A 21,369-nucleotide genomic window follows, 5' to 3' on the forward strand; every position below is an offset into this window, starting at 1 on the left:
TGTCATCATAGGACCAAGCAAAAACTTCTTTGTATTCCTTAAGCAAAGTGATTAATTCTTCACGCTCCTCCGGGGATAACGTTTTGCCAATTCGTATTTCCCGGATTAAGGTTTCATCACCTATGTTGACGGTTTCAATTTCTTCTTCAAGTGGTTTAGCCCGACGCTGCTCCTCCTGAGTGATCATGTGTTTGATCTCAGGGGGAGTTTCGTCGGCATCCTCATAAGAGGGGGAGTCTTGATCATTGTTATTAGTTTTATCAATTTGAGAAGCAGAAACAGAGACAGGAAGATACTGAAACGATTCCTTCATTTCATTCATAGAATCAAAATTTACATCATTGATCAATTGGCCCACAGCAGGCTTTACAGTATGCTCAAAAAGAAAGTTTGTATTGTCAACTGAAATGCTGACACCTGACTCAACTGGACTATGTATGGACTTTGCAGTATATTCTATAACGGACTCATCTTCATAGACAGCATCTATACTGGAAGACTCGCCATCCGCACCAGGAATGTCTAAGCTTCCTAAGGTACCTGCATCCAAAGAATTGTTAGAAATAACAGACTTTATATTTGACTCGGAAACAGACACATACTCAGAAACTTTAGAGTCTTTTGGAGGAACATGACTATGCTGAAGGACTAATTGAGGAATGACCTGAGAGGTCCAGTTATCAAGGGGTACCTCAGCTGGGGTAATTCGGCCCTTAGGGTTCAGGATGTGCGCATCTTCTCCGATCATCGCAATGACCGGTGCCTCAACCTCGAAGAGGGAGTCTAGAAGGCGCGGTTCTAAGTTCTCCGCCCAATCAAATTCCTGTTTTTCGACAGCTGTAATCTGCCCTACTCATCTGGCAACTCTTCAGCGAAAAAGATTTCAAACCCTGGCAACTCTTTCCCAGACTCATCCAACCACGGCTCGGGGAAACCACAGAACGGGCGATCAGCTCCTTCTTTCCTGTACCTACCATTCATCAACAGACTGAACGGTCCCATAGGCAGCTCTAGGCCCCGACGACGCAGCTCTGCCCACTTCAGCATGTACTGCTTCCTTTCCCTGATCTCCTTTCGGGTGGGTTCATATCCTAACCCAAACAAATTGTTCGCGACCTTCAGCTCCGGCCACTCAGTTAAACCCTGCAGATTTCTCCCTAGACCAGTTCCAGGAATATACCCATATTTGCGCATTATCCGTGCTACCTGCGCATTTGCACTGGACATAAACAGAATTTCTTCGCTCATAGCTTCTTCCATAGTAATGGTCGAAACTTCAAGCGAAAACCCAGTCAGACTGACATCTATGGTGCTTGAACCAATCTGCTCTTCGGATATCTGTCCAACCTCTGGTTCTGGGTCCCCTCTAACTGTGATAATTCTATTATTCTTGATGAACTTGAGCTTCTGATGGACAGTGGAAGGAACCACTCCGACTTTGTGAAGCCAAGGTCGGCCGAGAAGGAGAAAGAAGGAGGTCTTGATATCCAGAACTTGGAATTCTATGTCAAACATTTCACCTCCAATCTCAATTTCGGTGACCAAAGTTCCAATGACATCCCTTCTGGTCCCATCGTAAGCCAGTATCCCCTGCTCTGACGGAATGTAGTCATTTGGCCCAAACCCCAAGGCAGTAGCGGTGCTCAAAGGACACACATTCAAAGCTGACCCGTTGTCAACCAAAACCTCCGGCACTTTCTTCTTATTGCACACGACGGTAATTCTGAGAGATTTCGTATGATTCTTACCCTCTGGAGTCAGATCTTCATCAGAAAAAGACACGGTCATAGCTGCTCTGGACATAGATACGAGTCCAACCAGTTAATCAGGGATTATATCAACGGACACCTGCGCTGTATTCAATTCACGAAGTATAACCTGACGGTGCTTAGGAGATGACATCAACAGACCCCAGATGGAAACATTAGCTTGGGTCTTCCTAAGCTGCTTCAACAGAATGTCTTCATCTTCTCCAGGACTCAACCTCTGATTCTGGTTTTCAACTGCTCTGGCAATCTCAGCAGGATTCTCTGCTCTCAACTCAGGAGGCTTAAAGACACGTCCACCACGGGTAACATGGCGAACTTCATCACAGGGATCGTTCAACAGTAGCAAATCTTCATCCTCAAGCTTAAGGACATATGAGACTTCGCTTTTCTCTTCCTCCCCTTCGAATCTGAGGACATACGGACATCCAGAGGATTCCCCAACTTCTTGCGCAGAGGACAAGACATAAGGCTCTTCGCGTTTTACTTCTTCATCATCGGATTCCCATCTCAAGATATACGGCTCATCAGAAATAACGGCACATATACGGGAATGATCCAGAACAACTTCTTCAGTAAGAATGGCATAAACATTTGGAGGAGGCATAGCATGCGTTGGCAATGGATTCCTGGTGACATTAGGAAGAGCTTCCACCGCGATTTCTTTTGCCTCGATCTTATCCTGGATCTTATGCCTTAGTGCCATACATCTGTCAGTCAAATGCCCAACACTCTGGTGATATTCACAGTACTGATCTTTTCTCCAATATTTCGAGAGAGGATTTGGGGCTTCCTGGGGTTCTAGTAGAGTGATCTTCTTGTCCCTCAACAGCTTTTTGAGAGCCACAGATAGGGAATAGGGTAAAGGAGTGAATTGTCTGGGCTCATTTCTCTCCGGACGAACTCCTCCGGGACCTTCTCTTCTAACTGGCCGAGGAGTATTCACATTGTTAACTTCCTTCGGAGGCGCCATAGGCCTTTTTCCCTCTCTGATATCTGAAGTGGAGGTCCTAGTTCTCAGGCCGCCCTTAGCCAATATATCTTCGATTCTCGTCCCGGTCTTGATCAAGTGATCAAAGTCATTGAAGTACTGGATTGACATATGAGGAAAGTAAAAGGGAGAAAGATTCTTGACAGCAATCTTGATAAGATCTTCATCTGGTAACTTGTGGGTCATTTGTGCTGCCTTTCTCCTCCATCGCCGAATGAAGTAAAGGTCTCATTGGGTCCCTGCTTCAGCGATTTCAAGTCCCTTTTTGTCACGTCAATCCCCTCTTCCATGGAGAATTGCTGGACAAACTTGTTAGCTACACCTTCAAGGGTCCGGACCTCTTCTGGCTTCAGATGCAGAAACCACTTCTTGGCTGTACCGGTTAAAGTTCTAGGGAACACCAGAGCAACCTGCTCTGGGGACAAACCGTGCTGCTGCAACAGAGGAATGACAGACTTGAGATGGCTACGAGGGCACCCCATTCCGTCGTATTTGTCAAAGTCTGGCATTTTGAACTTGGGCGGAAGCACGACCCCTGGAGCTATCATGAATTCAGACATATCCAACTTCGGGGGACCTTGGCACTTCATGGTTTCCATATCCCGGGTCAGCTTCTCAATTTGGTCAGCCAATCCCTGCGCTTTATTAGGATTTCCCAGGTTAGGAAGACAGTTCTCTTCTGCGTATTGGCCCTCATCAAAGTCTTCAAATTCAGGCAATACAGCTGGCCTGGGAGAAACAAGAGGGACGGAAGCTAAAACTGGAGGCTGCTGATGGGCCGGGTCTTTTGAGGTATAAAGACGATCATTTTTCAGGAGAGCTATATCATCCTTCATGGCACTCAACTGAAGAAGGATAGCCTTCATCATCTCATTCGTATCGGGACTGTTGTTTCCGATCCCTTCCATTGATTCAGATGCAAGTGGAATGGGCGAAAGAATTTCTGAAAGACCAAGGAGAAGCGGCGCAGGAGAAGTTAAGGATTCTGGGGAAGAAGAATATCTACTCAGCCTGGAATCTGAAGACTGATGGGGCCAGGCCGATTTGGAATTGACTTTCTTGGGAGCGATGATGTCCAGTTAAGACTCCTGAATGGAGGTTAATAAGTTAGATTGCACATTTGATAATTGAGATGGAATACTTCACACAAATTCGAGACGAGAGAAATAGAAAAGAACACATTTTCATTGATCGCAAATCAAACAGCGGTTACGATTGATAAAACATGTCACTTTTAATTACAAGTAAATGAAACCCAGTGAGTATAATGAAATTTTAAATTAAAATGACAATTGTATGAAAATGACAATCGCATGACAATTGTATGAAAAAGGTCCTCAATGCTCCGCGAGCCGAGCTCTCTTTCCCGCAGGCACTTCTGGTAACTCTTTCCGTTGGACTTTAGATGATAGAGCAAATCTCTTATATGTCACCTTATTTCCCCATGCAGCTACAATAGACTTTATGAGATCGGGAGTAAGCTTTTCGCAAGGAAGAGGGGTTACAAATCCGGGAGGACATGGATTTCCCGTGATCTGGTAAAGCAAACGAGTGGGAGCATAAAAGGTTGACTTTTCCAAACCCATAAGATACACAAATGGATGCAGGTAGGTGCTAGTGATAACGTGTAAGCATGAATGACTCACCCAGTGAAATTGATCCTTCTCCACGTGCTGTAATCAATTACACCACTCATCAATGGATTGCGGTTGGTTGGCCATTGGTTGCCAGGATGGGGAATTTTTCAAGGTATACTTATCGCGGCTTTTTGGCTGGAGGATAGTGAGTTTTTCACAAAGCCATATGTATAACAATTTGGCACACCCATAGAAACTATTCTGAACCTTTTGATGGTCAATCCGGTCTAGTCCAGAAAAGGTTTCTGCCAGCATAATAGGAACAGGATTCCTCCCTTTGTTAATTTGGTCTACTACACCAAGCAGAGCTAACGGGGCGGCACGGGAGTCTCCGCGAATGACATGACGCGCAAGGACTCCAAAGATTAAGGCATTACGCCGACAAGTTTGAAAATGAGAGTTAGCAGGGTCAATGCTCTTTGAAAAAAGTTTAATGAGATCATAAACTTCCACGTATGTCCCCTTGAAACAAGGTAGAGCATCAACAGTATCATTTTTTAATAGTCCACAGAAGAGGGAATGGGAGTCCATGCTTGAGGGTCGAATCCAAAGTCCTTCAGGTGGGATTTCTAACAGGGCGCACCAATCTTCAAAGATTGGACAGAATTCAAAAGGACCAAATCGAAAAACATGAAGGGTGTGATCCCAGAATTTTGCAGCTGCTTGGAGAAATTTCCAATTCACGTCGGATACTCTCAAATGATTGAATGTGCTTATAAATCGATCAACCATGCTCCTTTCACACTCATGCGGGAGAGCTTTGGTAGCCTCACTAATCCAATCCTTCAATACATTATTTGACATGGTTAAACCTAACATAGAGATAGGATAAGATTATTAGAAAATGAATATAACCTGGTATAAATAAATGCCAAGGATAAATTTAAAGATTCATCGCATGAGAAGGATACAATTGATGACACAGGATTTTTCATCACTGATCAAGGATGATCAGCAAATCAGAAAGGTAGACCATGGCCACAGAATGACAGAAGTAGGTCATAGACCAGATCTAAATCTGATGATGGATACCAACAACTATTCGATCAATATGATGAAAATGATAGATCATGGTTATAAAGACAGCAAACAAGCCATCAACCAGATCTAAGACACCACGAGTAGACAAGTAAGGATCTAATCCTACTGAGTAATATATACATAAGCTGAATTTACGATACAACCAAAGAATGGATACATAACCAAAGGGTAGTAAAAAAAATTTTGTGACCACGAGAACGACCTGTACAGGCCACTAACCCAGTGAAACCCAAGGGGGATGCAAATACAACTGATCAAACCAGAAGTTCTCACTAAAAATGGGTTCCAAGCTAAATTGGGGCTATACATGGGAATCGAGACTAGGAAAACTGACTCTGAAGAATAGCAGTCATGCTTAAAAAATATTTTACGAAAAATTCAACAGCATAACAGCTAGACAAGAGAGTCCAAATAAGGTAAACTCATGGTTTAACTAACTCTAAGAAATGGCAGTCATGCTCGAAATGTTCTGAATAAAATCCTGCAGCATAACGACGCTAGACAAGAAATTCAAGGTAAGGTAAACTCATGATTTTCCTAGCTCTAAGAAATAGCGGTCATGCTCGAAATGTTCCAGACAAAATTCGGCAGCATAACGGCGCTAGACAAGAAAGTAAGGTGAACTCAGGATTTTCCTAACTCTAAGAAATAACGGTCATGCTCAAAAGGTTCTGGATAAAATCCGGCAGCATAACGGCTATACAAAGGATCACAAAGGATTCCCACAGCCCGACTAAAGGGTATGTAAATGGGAAGAATAGTAGTACAAGAATCTCAATAAAAATGCTACTACTCAACTGACAGTAATAAGATAAGCTCACAATCGGTAAACGAAACGTGATCACAAGAGAAAGATAATCTAATGAATGACTGACTGCAGATGGGAATGTATGACAACGGAGCAACTCCTATAATCAACAGATCAAAGGACAAATCATGGCCAAGGTAATGGCGATCATGAGCTACTGACTAGATCTAGATCTAAGTAAGGAATGGGTATCACCGATTGAAATAAATAAGGAACTCTAACTAAGAGGAAACCCCTAATATACATAATCAGTATATATAGGTATATACACATATACATATATCCTAACCAGGGACACCAGCCCTAAACCTAATCTAGCGGAGTCAAGGAAGTCTCGACTCAAGACAGACTGATGAGTGTACTAGGACCGTGCTGTAGCCATGTAAAATGAGCTATCCTAGTCTGCAAATGGGACAAAGCTCCTAACTCTAAGCTTTACATGTGTAAGCAACACATGTTCGACCCTTATATGAATGCAATATACTTATATAAACATGTGTACTTCCTGATTGGATTTCACTAAGTCAATAAGTATATACATAATATATAAAACAAAGTAGGGCTCCGGACTCAATCTATCGGGTACTATGCTTATGAACCATACTTAATATGTATAACTCAAGTGCACCGAGTGTTATACATAGTATGCTTCATTGCTCATCGGCTGCTGTAAACACAAGTGCACCGAGTGTTTACGGCTGCAGCGCTGGCGCATAGCTTGGAAATAGATTCAACAGCATCATCAGGGTGTAATGACATCCCAGTCGGGCACGCATTGAATCTATCCCGTGGAGCCAATAATGAAAAACAAATAAAAAATAATGAAAGGAATAAAAAATATGATAATGCATGATGTGTAGTGTGTGAATCCCTTGTTTTAATTACGCACCTATCTGGTGCCTCTGGATTTCTAACGATAAAGTTCCCATTTAACTTGGTTTTGACCCAAATTTCTTCAAAATTAATTAAAATGGCATTTTTACAGAGTTAGGCAATGTTTCAAAAATTCCCCAGCAGAGTCGCCAATCTGTGGACCCCGATCCGAGAGAGGCGGGGGGACGTGCCCCCCACGCGAGTCTCAGGATCATCCACGTGAAGGAGAGCTCCGCCAAGGAACTCTCGAAAGAGTGCCCCTCACAGCATGAGCGGCGATGTAAAGTGAGATACCTCTCGATTCGGGGACTAGCCCGGATTCGAGACGCACCTTAAACAAAGAAAGAGTCACCATCCAAGGAAGTGGGCCCTGGATCCCATGCTGTGCTCTGTCGCAACAGATAACCAGAGATATAAAAGGTATGTGCCTGATGACGAATGGGGAAGGGATTAGGCGCCCCCGATTCGCCCAAGTGCGAGCACCTGGTCTCTTATGCCATTTATTATTAACTTTGAAGAGTTTTGGGCAAAAATCATGTGAAATGGGAACGAATATCCCCGAGATAACGTCTAGCTAATCATGCATATCTCGGAGATGAATAAGAAGCACACACAAAAAGAAATGAAAGATATGACACCTAAGAATAGCTAGGTTATGAGTGTCATGCCTAATTCGTGTCTATGTTCTGGTGGACAAACACATGCATGCTACAGCTAAAAGTATAGGATCTGTACATGAAAGTAAGAAAACACAGCAAAACATACAATATGACAAACCCTAGACTCTAATGTGATAATTGACTCGGACCAAGATGGCCATCCATCTTAGCTGCACTACGTATCCCGGTCTCGGGAAGAATCAGAGCCAACGTAGTTCGGCGACCTATGCTAAACTACGATGCCTAACCTTCTAGGACCGCTATCCTAGACTCGATCAACTAGACCTGACTAGTTTTTAAAGCTTCTTGCGTCATTACTTAAGTTTGAGTGAATGGTAATTTTTAGGACCCCCTATATGCCCTAACTAATGCAAGTGGACCCTACACCCTATGTGTGACTACGTTGTGCGTCCTAAGGAAAACCATGGGCTCTCTAAGCGCGTCCTTGTCTAGCCATCGGCTCGACTAAGTGTCTAGCCGACCACGACTCGAGGCCTCCTAACTCTGAGGACACTCACACGACCAGACATGACAAATCCACAAAATCAGGACATACTCCTAACTCTAAGACACCCCACACGCCTAGGACAGACTCCTAACTCTATGGGAAGATCTTTTGAAAATTGCTGGTAAGGTTATTTTGAAGAATTTTTTAAGTTTTGAGAGGTTTGAAAGATTTTGAAGCTTATAGAAGTTTTCGAAGTTGTGAAAGATATTTGCAAAAATGGTGTGTGAAAATAGTGTAAAAAGAAAGGGTGACTGGACTCAGGATGCCAGCAGCACGCCTGAGCTGCCTACGTATCCCTCAGCTAGGGATCAAGCCATTCGTAGTTCGGACCAGATTACTCCTAATGATTCGAGATTTTGAGATTTTTGATTTTTAGATGTTTTTGAAATATTTTTTGGAATTTTTGACATAAGAGGACAGAACCCTACCATCGAAAGGGTACGACTGACTCCTGATATCCCGCAAAGGTTGGACAGCATCCTATGCTTTGCGGGGGGGAACGAACAGAATAACAACTCTGCAAGGGTTGGACAGCATCCTATACCTTGCAGGAGCGGATAAAAATCACGCGATTTGATGAGGGGGTGGACAGAATCCTAACCCCTATGATGACAGGACTGACTCCTGAAAGACTGAAGGACTGACTCCTATGCTGAAGACTGACTCTAAAAGATGGAAGGACGGAATCCTAAATTTTATGAAGGGATAGGACAGAATCCTAAACTCTACAGGGGTAGGACAGACTCCTAAACCCTAGGATGGTAAGACTGACTCCTAAACTCTCTAGGACTGACTCTAAAGAGGAAGAAATCCCTTAACCGGCGAAAATTCTAAGGCAGGAAGGGAAGGGGTTGGCTCAAGATACGTTCCGTCATAGCCGGGACCCGCCGAGACGACCTCTGAAATCGATGGACAACCTCTCAAAAACCTATAAGAAACCCTAAGATTTAAGGAAAATCCTAAAACTAAGAGGACCCTCGAAAGGGAAGGAAAGAGGAAGATTAGTGTGGGCTCCGAGTAGCCTCATCATAGCCTACGAGCTCGAAACTCATAATGGGATTTTAACCACAAGGCCGGACTCTTCTCTTTGTCCACAATTGAGGTTCAATAAATGAGTCAAGGAACAAAATTCATTCCTGATCTTCTTTTTTTTTTGATACAAGGATTGAAGTTCCATAACAACCAAAGGTGAGGTAAGCACACAGGAACTCGGATCAGTAAGGGTATTCCATGGACCAAATGGAGTTCAATGAGTTCAAGTTACTAATTCACTAAGCATCCTAAGAGATTGAGATCTATCCATTATTATGGTCGGAGGGTTAGAAGGGAGTTAGATAAATCCTAAGACGGAGACCAAATGAGGGCTTGGAATGAGTATCGACACCAATGATGAGGGAAGTGAACTCACGCAAGGAGATAATGAATCAGGCTTCACAAAATTTGAAACAATAAATGAAACAGCATTAAACCCATCACAATCCCATTTACAAGTTCTCAATATGACCCAATGGCATTGTTAGGATCCAATTACAGTTCACCAAAACAACCAAGCTAAACAAAACAAGAATCAACTTCGAACAATCACACATGCAATGCAACATTAGAAAGACAAAAAGAATAAAAATAAATAAATAAATAAACATAAAAATAAATAAATGGATGAGATATTTGAGTTACCTAAGCGAAGAGCAGATGGCGGACAACGAAATGGGGAGATGGGGCCTTGGTGGATGAAACGGGGTTGATCGGAGAGTGTCCGGAAAGCGGAGCTCGAGCTCCCCTTCGGAAAATGCTCTTTTTTTTTTCTTTATTATTATATTTTATTTTATTTTTTTATATAAAAAAAATGACGAGCCCCTCTTCTCTCTCTCTCTCTCTCTCTCTCTCTCTCTCTCTAAGAAAATTTTAGATTTTTAGGGTCTGTTTGGAGTTGCAGGGAGGGAGAGTCGGATGGTGGAGGTGGTTCTTCGGAGATGGGTTTAGGCCGGCGAGGGCGGCTGCAATGGTGGAGGAGAAATGGGTTTTTTTTTTTTAATGGGGGTTTTGACAGAGGGTTCAATGGGGTTGAAGACGATGGAGGTGGTCAGAGATGGGGATCGTGGCCGATGGTGGTGGAGAAGAAAATGGGGGGTGGGGGCCGACGGTGGTGGAGGAGAAAATGGGGAGGCACGGCCGGAGAAGGAAGAGTTTGGGTTTTTTTTTTTTTAAATGGGTTTGGGGAAATGGCAGAGATGGCTGTGGATGGTGGCTTGCCGGATTTGCAGAGGTGGCTGCTAGGAAGGTGGTGGTGGATTTTTGGGTTTGAAGAGGATGGGTTTTCAAGTGGGGTGAAATGGGTTCGGATGGGGTTTAAAAATGGTTTGCCGGATTCCGGTGAAGGCAGCCGGAGAAGATGGTGTTGGTTGAGTTTGTTTTTTTTTTTTTTTTTTGAAATGGGTTTTGTGTTGGTTGATGTATGGAGATTAGTGGTGAGGTGGGTTTCTTGGGAAGAAGCTGGAAATGGGGTTTGAAAGATGGAAATGGGTAGTGGTGGTGGGAAGGTATGGATGGAATGGTGAAAATGGCGTACGGTGGCTGTGGATGGTGGCTTGCCGGATTTGCAGGGGTGGCTAATAGGGAGGTGGTGGTGGCGACTAGTGGTGGTTGGCTGAAGGAGATGAAGTTGAAAGGATGGATAGGCTTGCCGGAGAAGATGGAGATGAGGGTGGGCTTTCTCCCTTCTCTGCTTCTCCCTCTCTGTTTTTTTCCCTTCCAACGAAAATGAGCTGCCCTTTTCTTCTCTCTTTTTTTTGTTTTTTATAACTAGGGTTAGGGACCTAGTTCTAATCCTCACCATCCATTTCCTTTGATGGCCTAGATCAACTTCTCCTTGTGCTAAGATCTGAAACCCTAAACATATGCTTTCCATCATGGCCCTACACTTGTCCTTCTTTTGATCTTAGGGTCCTTGCTCATTGCTTATAGAAGAAGCAATGAGAACATCCAAGAATACCCTTAAAGATGGGAAAATTTCCTTCTTGCCCAACACCTCTATTTTGATTTTTTTATTTTATTAAAGAAAGAATGATATATCTGACCCCCCCCCCTTTTGCTCTAGACAGCCCTATCCAGTGTATTTTAACTACTCTTATCTTTACAGGGGGGTGGCTCGGGTAGGAAATGGGGGGCTGAATAAATTTTCTTCTTCTTTGATCTGCCTATGGTAAGCTAGAATTGGCACACCCATGCCCTGCTAATTCACCCTCCCTTTTCATATTTCTTTATACTATACCCAGCTCAAGCTCGAGACTTGGGTTGGGATGTGACTTGGGTCGATTCATGAAATTCGGGTTGAGATTTTCAACTTGCAATCGGGTTAGGCTCGGATTAATTCCATTCATTTTCCGCCTGACCTTGGCCCGACTCGACCCAATCTGTAGACATGAGCGTCAGATATCAATACCAACAATTCAGGGTTCAAAATAAAAAGGGGGGCCGATATCAGAGGTGAAGGCTACCCTGGTAATTTCACCAATTCCAGGGATATGAGAGTGGGAATCAGGGCTTCAAATTAAAGGGGGTTTCTCGGGTTATGAACATCGATCAAAGGGCCTGGCAACGACAGCATTTTCCAGGCTTTTCGGGTTTATTTCGCACTTCGAGACCTTATTCAACCTCGGGATTTTATTCGAATACGCGGGTTTAGGGCCTTGTCAAAATGGGGTGTCTACAACACTGTCCAGATTGGTTCTCTCCTCCCGGGTAAGCTCAAAACCGATCTTGTCGATTTCTTAAGAACTGACTCGGACGTCTTCTCTTGGTCAGCCACTGACATGCAGGGAATCCCCTCTGATGTACCTGTCCACAAGTTGAACATGGATCCTAGTTTCAAAGCAGTAAAGTAGAAAAAATGTAATTTCACCGCCGAGAGATAGAAGCATATCAAAGAAGAAGTGAATAAGCTTCTTGAAGCCAAGTTTATAAGGGAAATTTGTTACCCATAATGGCTCGCGAACGTAGTAATGGTCAAGAAGTCTAATGGAAAATGGCGAATTTGCATAGACTTTACGAACCTCAACAAAGCATGCTCCAAAGATTGTTACCCATTGCCGAGGATTGATCATCTTATTGATGCCACCGCCGGACATGAGATGCTGAGCTTCATGGATGCCTTTACAGGCTACAATCAGATTCAGATGTTCAAGCCTAATATTCCCAAGACCTCCTTCGTTACTGACCAAGGATTGTTTTGCTATGAGGTCACGCCTTTTGACCTCAAGAACGTCGGTGCCACCTACCAGCACCTCGTCAATAAGATTTTCACTGAACAAATCGGAAGAAACATGGAAGTTTATGTTGACGACGTGCTCGTCAAGAGCCTCGAAATGCAGGACCACATCGCCAACCTTAAAGAAGCCTTCTCTGTGCTCCGTTGTAACCAGATGAAACTAAACCCAGCTAAATGCGCTTTCGGAGTCACGTCCGGAAAATTTCTGGGCTTCATGGTCAGTCAGCGAGGAATCGAAGCCAACCCCGAGAAGATAAAGGCACTCCTCGAAATGACCCCGCCGAAGGAAATCCAGGAAGTGCAGAGGCTTACAGGCAGGATAGTGGCCCTCAATAGATGCATGTCTAAGTCCGCCGAGAAATGCTTACCTTTCTTCAAGACACTCAGGAACGTAAAATATTTCTAGTGGACAGAAGAATGTCAGATAGCCTTTGATTAGTTGAAGGAGTATCTACAAGCTCCTCCATTACTCTCCAAGCCGAAATCGAGTGAGGAATTGTACCTATACATAGCCATAGGACCCACCGCGGTGAGCTCCGTGCTAGTCCGGCAGGAAGGAAAAATGGAGTGACCCATCTACTATGTCAGCCGAGTGCTCCATGATGCTGAGACTCGGTACCAAGAAATCGAGAAATTTGCATTCACGGTTGTCATCTCCGCGAGGAAACTCCGCCCGTATTTTCAAGCCCACCCAATCATGGTCCTCACCGACCAACCCCTCTGGAAAATTTTGGAAAAACTTGATACCTCGAGACGTCTAATTAACTGGGCAATTGAGTTAGGCGAGTTCGACATTCAGATAAAACCCCGACCAGCGATCAAATCCCAAGTGCTCGCAAACTTCATTGTTGAACGAACAGTATTGACGGACGAACTTGAAGGTCCGGGCCACCCGAGCGAGGAGCCAACTCTAGACCTGCCGAGCCAATACCCACTTTGGATGATGTAGGTCGATGGTTCCTCCAATGCTGGGGGCAATGGCGCCGGATTGGTCATAACAGGGCCAGATAATTTCCTCGTTGAGTACGCCCTACGGTTAAACTTCAAAGCATCCAACAACGAGGCAGAGTATGAAGCCCTAATCGCTGGAATAGCTCTCGCCACCGAGTTATAGGCCAATCGGGTCCGAGCACACAGTGACGCTCAATTGGTAGTGAGCCAGGTCAATGGTTTCAGGGGAGCTAAAGAGGAACGGATGCTCAAATACCTAGAAAAGGTAAGGAAAGAAATCTCCACCTTTGAAGAATTCCAGATAGTACAAATTCCTAGAACTTTGAATGCCCGCGCCGACGCGCTTTCCAAAATTGCCTCATCCGGGATATTTGAGCCAGGAAATGTTTATACTGAGATCCTCCCCAAACCCAGTGTCGAAAGAGAAGAAGTCCTACAACTCGATGAGGAACCCAGTTTGATGGATCTGATAGTACAGTACCTGAGGAATGGCACTCTACCCTCAGACAAGAAGGGAGCCCGACGCTTGGTAGCCAAACCCACTCTCTACATCCTCAATGGGCAAACACTGTACAAGCGATCATTCTCGTGGCCACTATTAAAGTGCCCCCAACCCTCGGCCGTGGAGATCGCCATGAGGGAAGGCCATGAAGGGATATGCGGCGACCACTTGGGCGGAAAAGTCTTAGCCCATAAGATTCAGCGTCGAGGCTTCTTCTCGCCGACTCTCCAACAAGACGTCGCCGATTTCATCAAAAGATGCGAGCAATACCAGAAATTCTCCACCGTGCCTCGCCTTCCTGCAGTCCCCTACAAAATCGTCTCCAATCTGTGGTACCCTGATCCCGCGAGAGGGGTGTGGGGCGCGAGCTGCCGCTCTCTCTCTCTTGGTCTCTCGTATCCACGCGATTGGCGTGTGCATTTTAATATTGATTTGAATTCGTCTTTTATGTGAACTTGGGATCACTAAGGCAATCCGAATTCCACACGAAAGAGACTGACAGAGTCGCCACCTAGATGTGGGATCTAGGACCCGTAATTAACCAGAAATCTAGACTCGCTACCTGGTTACGAGAATGGAAGGTATGGGGAGTTATCCACCACATGCACCATTCTTGCCCGATAATCGGTCTTCGATTCCAAAAGCTAACTCTTTTAAATTTATTTTAAATGGCTCATTCAACTCTATGTTAATGTGCGAACTAAGTGACATGCATCCTATGATCTAATTTCAATGTGAATCCTAAATGTGTATCTTGATTTATTAATTTGTCTGGATTCAATCTAAGTGAAAGTTCTCCTAAAATTCTAATTTCATGGAAAGTCCTAAGTGATTTGATTAAGCATTTACAAGAAAATTAATATACAAAACACCACAATTTGTTTGTGGTGCCGACTCGCGGGTGGTATGCCATCAGACATCCAAGCTGCCTACGTACCCAAGCCTCACTGGGATCAGAGTCGACGTAGTTCGGTGCACCTAAGCTAAGCTACTTATGCCTAACTCAACTAGGACACCGACCTAGACGGGATTGACTGTTTCAACAGTTTTTAGGAGAAGTTATTTAATTCAAGTTGAGGATTTTATTATCTTAGGATTTCATCTAAGATGCTATATGATTCTCATCTAAATGCAAATGGTCCCTTAGACTAATGCAGGTTTGCCTACATCCTAGTTTACTAGGCTTGTCCTAGGGAAAGATTGGGTGACTAGTGTAACTAGACCTATGGCACGGTTGCTATACATAGCAAACGTCCGTGATGAGGCTGGACTCCTAACTCTAGGACTCCCTAAAACCTAAGACTCCCTAAAACTTAGGACACGACACGACACGACACCAGTGTTCCTAAATTGGGCTCTAAGGGTTCCTAAAGGAATTTTGAATCCACCGGCTCTTGGGAATCTCGAATTCTTTTGGGTTTGTGGAAACTTTTAGAGTTTTCTTGAAGCTTTTATTATCTGAAGGTATTTAGTGTGTTTGGTAGCTTTTAAAGTTGTTTATTTAGAAGGTTTTAGTTTCATTTGAAATTTTTAGTGGTCTTTTGGTTAATGGCTTTTAACGGATTTTTATCAGTGGATTTTAAATGGGTGAATTTTAGTTTTGTTAATTTTAGGTTGGATGTACTTTAGATTAATGTCTTTCAATTTTGGTTTGGAAAATGACGTTAACACAACCAAGTTTTGACAATTGCACAAATTCGACAAACCATTGACCATTAAAAGATCTGACAAATGCAGCCCACTAAAACTGTCGTAACTCTTTAACCGCTTGGCCAAATTCAACGTACAAACATGCGTTGGAAAGATCTTTTATAGGGCTACAACTTTGTAGTTCTCCATTGTTTGTAAATCTATGATTTAGAGGTTCGAATTTGTGTTGCAAACAAAAGGACAGCAACATTAAACTGGAAATGCCTAAAGGTGTGCCGCAACCATTTTGGACTTAACTTTTTAACCGCTTGCTGTCTGATCTAGCACGAATACTCGTTGGAAACGGCACGAAAATATCTACGACTTTGTAGTTAACCATTTCCCACGATTCTGTTGTTTAGAGGTCGAAAAATCTGTTTAAAGTCTAACAGCTAGCACTATGACGGGAATGATATTGGCACCCCCATGTTTTCTTTTGATAGTTCTTATTTTTTTAGTGATTAAAAGACGGTGAATATGAAAAATGGCTTGAATGGGCCTGAGATTAGATTCAAATGGGATGTTTGAAAAAGGGGTTGTTTTTATCTACTTGGCAAGGTGGGGTATGGATATTGGGTTCTTGAGATTGAGTGGGGGCTGTTGTTATCAAATTGGAGTGGGGGCTGTTGTTATCAATTGAAAGATGGAGGTTTTGTAAGCCAAATTAAATGGGTTTTGATAATTCATGTAAAATTCAAGTTTTCTTTCTTGTAAATGTTCAAAATTTTTAATGAATTGTTTTCCCAAAAGAAATCTAAATTCCCTAACAAGCCAATGATTTCAACATCCCATCGCAAATAGGTTCTAATGACCCTAACACATTAATTATATTTAGCATAAGTGAGAACATGACCAAGGCCAAACTAGTACAAAATTAAACATGACATCAACCAAAATATACGCAAAACAACACTCAATCCTACAAATATAGAAAAGAAAATAAAATTCCAAAAGACATACCTTTTTGTAGACGATATTCCATGCAAACTTATGGAGAAGAGGGATTTGGTCTAGAGAGAGGGCTTGAATTTTCTAAGAGAGGGGTTCTCTCCTCTTTTCTTTTTTTTCCTTCCTTTCTTTGGTGAGATGAGAGGGTATTTATAGGAGAATGGGATAGGAGGTTAGGTGAGGTTAGGTGAGGTTAGGTAAGGTTAGGTGAGGTTAGGTGATGTTAGGTGAGGTTAGGTGAGGTTAGGTGAGGTTTGGATGGTTATGATGGGAGGAGAGGTTAGGTGAGGTTAGGTGAGGTTTGAATGGTTAGGATGAGAGGAGAGGTTAGGTGGTTTTGGATGGTTAGACCCAGGTCATGATCTGCCATTGATCTAACGATTTACGGAAATCGGGTCTCGGAATGGAATCAGGGTCCGGGCTATGAAGTGACCCTAGCTTATTTTGTCCCGATTGATGATCCGTAAAGTCAGATCAAGATATTAATGACCTAAAACATATAAATCAATGATAGAGGGGGTTCTCACATGGATTTAACACACTAATTTATTTGTTGATTAAAACAAAACAAAATGGGGTGTCTACAGATGCCCCTCTTTGGTAGAGATGACGTAGTCATTGAATACCAAAGTTAAAAATGACAGAACCATTTTGCGTAGTTTTAATCGACAAAGGACTCTCTAGATACAACGCACCTTAACATAATGCAAAACCTTAGATGAAACCCTAGAACTTGAATAATAATAAAAACTCGATGCGGCGCCGTTCACAAACGGGCAATTAGAGAATGAGATATCATTTTCGAATGGATTCTGAAGGGAAAGGACAAAGATCGCTCTCAAACAGTTTTTAGAAGGAGATGAGACGCCGCTCACAAGCGGGTTCAACGAGGATAAGAAGCATTCCCAAATGGACTTGGATAATGAGGCACCGTTCACAAACGGCCTCAAGGAGGATAGAAAACCATTCACAAATGGACTCGAGAAAAGAGGCACCGTTCACAAACGGGCTCAAGGAGAAGACAAGACCATTCACAAATGGACTCGAGAAATGAGGCACCGTTCACAAACGGGCTCAAGGAGGAAGATACCATTCACAAATGGATTCGAGAAAAGAGGCACCGTTCACAAACGGGCTCAAGGAGAAGACAAGACCATTCACAAATGGACTCGAGAAATGAGGCACCGTTCACAAACGGGCTCAAGGAGGACGATACCATTCACAAATGGATTCGAGAAAAGAGGCACCATTCACAAACGGGCTCAAGGATAAGACAAGACCATTCACAAATGGACTCGAGAAATGAGGCACCATTCACAAACAGGCTCAAGGAGAAGACGAGACCATTCACAAATGGACTCGAGAAATGAGGCATCGTTCACAAACGGGCTCAAGGAGAAGACGAGACCATTCACAAATGGATTCGAGAAATGAGGCACCGTTCACAAACGGGCTCAAGGAGAAGACAAGACCATTCACAAATGGATTCGAGAAATGAGGCACCGTTCACAAACGGGCTCAAAGAGGGCATGAGATTTTTCATGAACTTGAATTTGACGTAAGATTGGATTTGTTTGAATCGGGGATTGGTTTTGATGAATTTTTTATTTTTGGGAAATGAGGTACCGTCCGCAAACGGGCTCAAGGAGAAGACGAGACCATTCACAAACGGCCTCGAGAAATGAGGCACCTTTCACAGAAGGGCTCAAAGAGGACATGAGATTTTTCATGAACTTGAATTTGACGTAAGATTGGATTTGTTTGAATCGGGGATTGGATTTGATGAATTTTTATTTTTGGGAAATGAGGTACCGTCCGCAAACGGGCTCAAGGAGAAGACGAGACCATTCACAAATGGGCTCGAGAAATGAGGCACCGTTCACAAACGGGCTCGACGACACGAGATAGCTTTGATTGATGAATTCAACAATAAAAAATTTAGAGATTTTTATGAATTTGAATTTGACGTAGGATTGGATTTTTTGAATTGGGGATTGGATTTGATGAATTTTTGATTTTTTGAGAAATGAGGCACCGTCCACAAACGGGCTCAAGGAGGACATGAGACCATTCATAAATGAACTCAGAAAATGAGGCACCGTTCACAAATGGGCTCAAGGAGAAGACGAAACCATTCACAAATGGACTCGAGAGATGAGGCACCGTTCACAAACGGGCTCAAGGAGAAGACGAGGCCATTTGCAAATGGGCTCGAGAAAAGAGGTACCGTTCACAAACGGGCTCGAAGAATTTAGAGATTTTCCATGAACTTGAATTTGACGTAAGATTGGATTTGATGAATTTTTTATTTTTTTGAACTCAATGAAATCGGGGATATTATGGATCGTGCCCGACAAAGATGTTGGAAACTAGGACTTTGACGAATGATGAAACGGCAAACCTTTGGAACGAAGAACCATTACTAGCAAGAATGGATTAGGAACATTTTTATGAAACTTCAACAAGATTTTTCTCAAAGAGACTGCTGGTCTTGTCTTCTGGGGATTTTGATAACTGAAACCTTGAACAAGACATTTGAGATTGGTAATTTAGAACAACGACTCTCTTGGATATTAACATGGAAAAGCGGGATCTGCTTCTTGACAGGTGTTTAGATAAACATTTCTTGACCAGGATAACTAACCGGAAGGGAATTATGAATTTGAATGGTTCATCTTTCTGAGAAATTGGCTCAACCACCATTGCATCTGAGGTTCTTCCAAGCTTAAGGTGCCTTCCTGGGGTATGATCTTTTTACGGAAGCTGGGCTTTCTGATGTTTCTACTTCTGAATTTTTCTGAGCTGATCTTCTTTGAAATGAAGTTGTTTGACTAAATTCTCGAGCTCTTTCAGGTATAATTGCAGGGAGCTGCCTAGGCCTGGCCTCCTTCACCAAGACAGTTACATCATTTGGACATAGGAATGACAATTGACTCTTTCTAAAGAGAAAACTTAGATGAAAGGCACTACTCAAAGGATTGAGCAGCCCTGAAGGAGTGAACTTAGAATAATAAAGATTGACTGACTATACTGACAAACATAGTGATGCTTCTGACTTAGTTAATGTTTTGTTTGGTAAGTCTATCCTTTCAAGGAATAGTTTTTCAATTGGTAAACACCGGACTTCTTCCTCGAAACAGTAATGCCTCAAGAATTTAATTACGACCCCTAAGATTGCTTAGCTTCAATGCCCCCAGTTTTGAGGATATCACTTGAATTTGCTTGAACTTCAGTTGATCTTCAGTCTTGATACCGGCTGTTGCCTTCTTATACTGATTCTCTTACCGTGACCAAGTCACCTCTTCAGGGTTTTTAACTTGGCGGACCGCGCTAGCCTTAACTTTTGCCTGAACCACCTTTCTAGGTTTTCGATCCAGCAGGCTATCCCCTTAGCTTTTGCCTAAGCCGCCCTTTCGGGTTTTCAACTTAGCAGGAGAATGATCTTAAATTTTGCCTAGACCGCCCTTTCAGGTTTTCAGTCTAGCAGATCTTCAAACTCCGTTATTTTTCTTATTCATCATCATTTCATTTTTTTATTGTATCTCAGGACCTAGCTCATTAGTTCTGAACACCAGAAGGACTTTTATAGGTAGGATAGGGCTTTTCAAAGAATGGCTTAAGGCTCAACAAAGATTTCGACCGAACCTGTGAACAGGTCGCCTACATATCCCAAGGTAGGAATCAGGTCGTGTGTAGTTCAGGGCGAATGCCCCTAGTTTGAAGATAAATTGTTTGATTTTTTCTTTTTTCTTTTTTCTTTTCTTTCTGGAACAATTAACTTCTCTTCTTTTGGAACTTGTCCCTCTCTTTTTTTTTTGAAAGGATTGAATTTCTTTTCCTTTTTGAATCGACCGAACTCGGTTCAACCGAGTTGCCTACGTACCCCAGTATAGGGATCAGGTCTCGCGTAGTTCGGGGGAATGCCCCAAGTTTGATGGGTTTTCAAGAAAATTTGATTTAGGCTCGAAGGGTTTGCAAATCGGTATTCTTTTGACATTGGGTTTTGATTTTGGGATTTAATCGGCCAAAGGAGGCCTTTCGATGTTCAGATTGGGAATCGATCTAGGTTACTAGAGTCCCTCTGGTACTGATTATTTTTTTTTCTCTTTTGTTTTTTTTTTTTTCGCGGAGTTTGACGGCATTTCCAGGTAAGAGATAATGGATCTTCTTCTTTCAAGATTCTAATACGTGCTTTTGACTTTCATAGAGCGAAACTTGTTCTTTGACATCCTCCATCTATGGATTCGTACTCTCGATATCTGATGATCACTTTTCATTGTTTGCTTTTGAACTTTTCATCTTGAATTTGTTGGCTTTATGAATTTGAGAACCAAGGTCATTGATTGGAAATATGAAAGTTGTTTCCACTCTATGCCCCTTGTATAGCATATATCTTCTCACTTTCTTCATTTTCTTTGAGCTTTCCATCTATGTCTTGCCCCTGGTATCGGTTGTAGCTTTTCTAGACAATCTTCTTATTCTTGAAATAATTTTATCAATTCTTCACACTCTTTAGAGGGTAATGTATTTTCAATCGGCATTCACTGAATCAAAGTTTCAGTGCCAGTGTTTATCATTTCAATTTCATCTTTGAAAGGTTGGGATTGGCGCTCCTCCTCTCGTTCAAGTAATTGCTGTGACTCAAGTGGAGTTTCGTCAATTTTGTCCTCATTTGAGGAGGGAGTCTTATTTTAAGATCAGAAGCACACTTAAGAACAGACACAAGTGA

The 21,369-nt window shown here is 42.8% G+C and overlaps 1 protein-coding gene across 3 annotated transcripts; it reads right to left on the reverse strand.

The window, feature by feature from the left end:
* Window positions 1-303: 303 nt before the first annotated feature.
* Window positions 304-17,288, reverse strand: LOC143886381 (uncharacterized). Of its 3 annotated transcripts, XR_013253759.1 has the most exons (4): window positions 16,653-17,288; window positions 9,961-12,120; window positions 692-3,845; window positions 304-540 (listed from the first exon to the last, which is right to left on the reverse strand). XR_013253759.1 is itself a non-coding variant. In XM_077390328.1 (3 exons), exon 3 carries the CDS (start codon window positions 2,941-2,943, stop codon window positions 1,822-1,824), a length of 1,122 nt encoding a protein of 373 aa, XP_077246443.1. In that variant the 5' UTR covers window positions 2,944-3,845; window positions 9,961-12,120; window positions 16,653-17,288; the 3' UTR covers window positions 589-1,821. The 3 variants fall into 3 exon arrangements, 1 of the variants encoding a protein (XP_077246443.1); XR_013253760.1 differs by lacking the exon at window positions 9,961-12,120; XM_077390328.1 differs by lacking the exon at window positions 304-540 and having other exon boundaries at window positions 589-3,845.
* Between the last annotated feature and the right edge of the window lie 4,081 nt (window positions 17,289-21,369).

This window comes from Tasmannia lanceolata, unplaced genomic scaffold (genome assembly GCF_043159265.1).
Source record: "Tasmannia lanceolata isolate RefF3 unplaced genomic scaffold, GAP_Taslan_0.1 ptg000011l, whole genome shotgun sequence".
Lineage (NCBI taxonomy): Eukaryota > Viridiplantae > Streptophyta > Magnoliopsida > Canellales > Winteraceae > Tasmannia > Tasmannia lanceolata.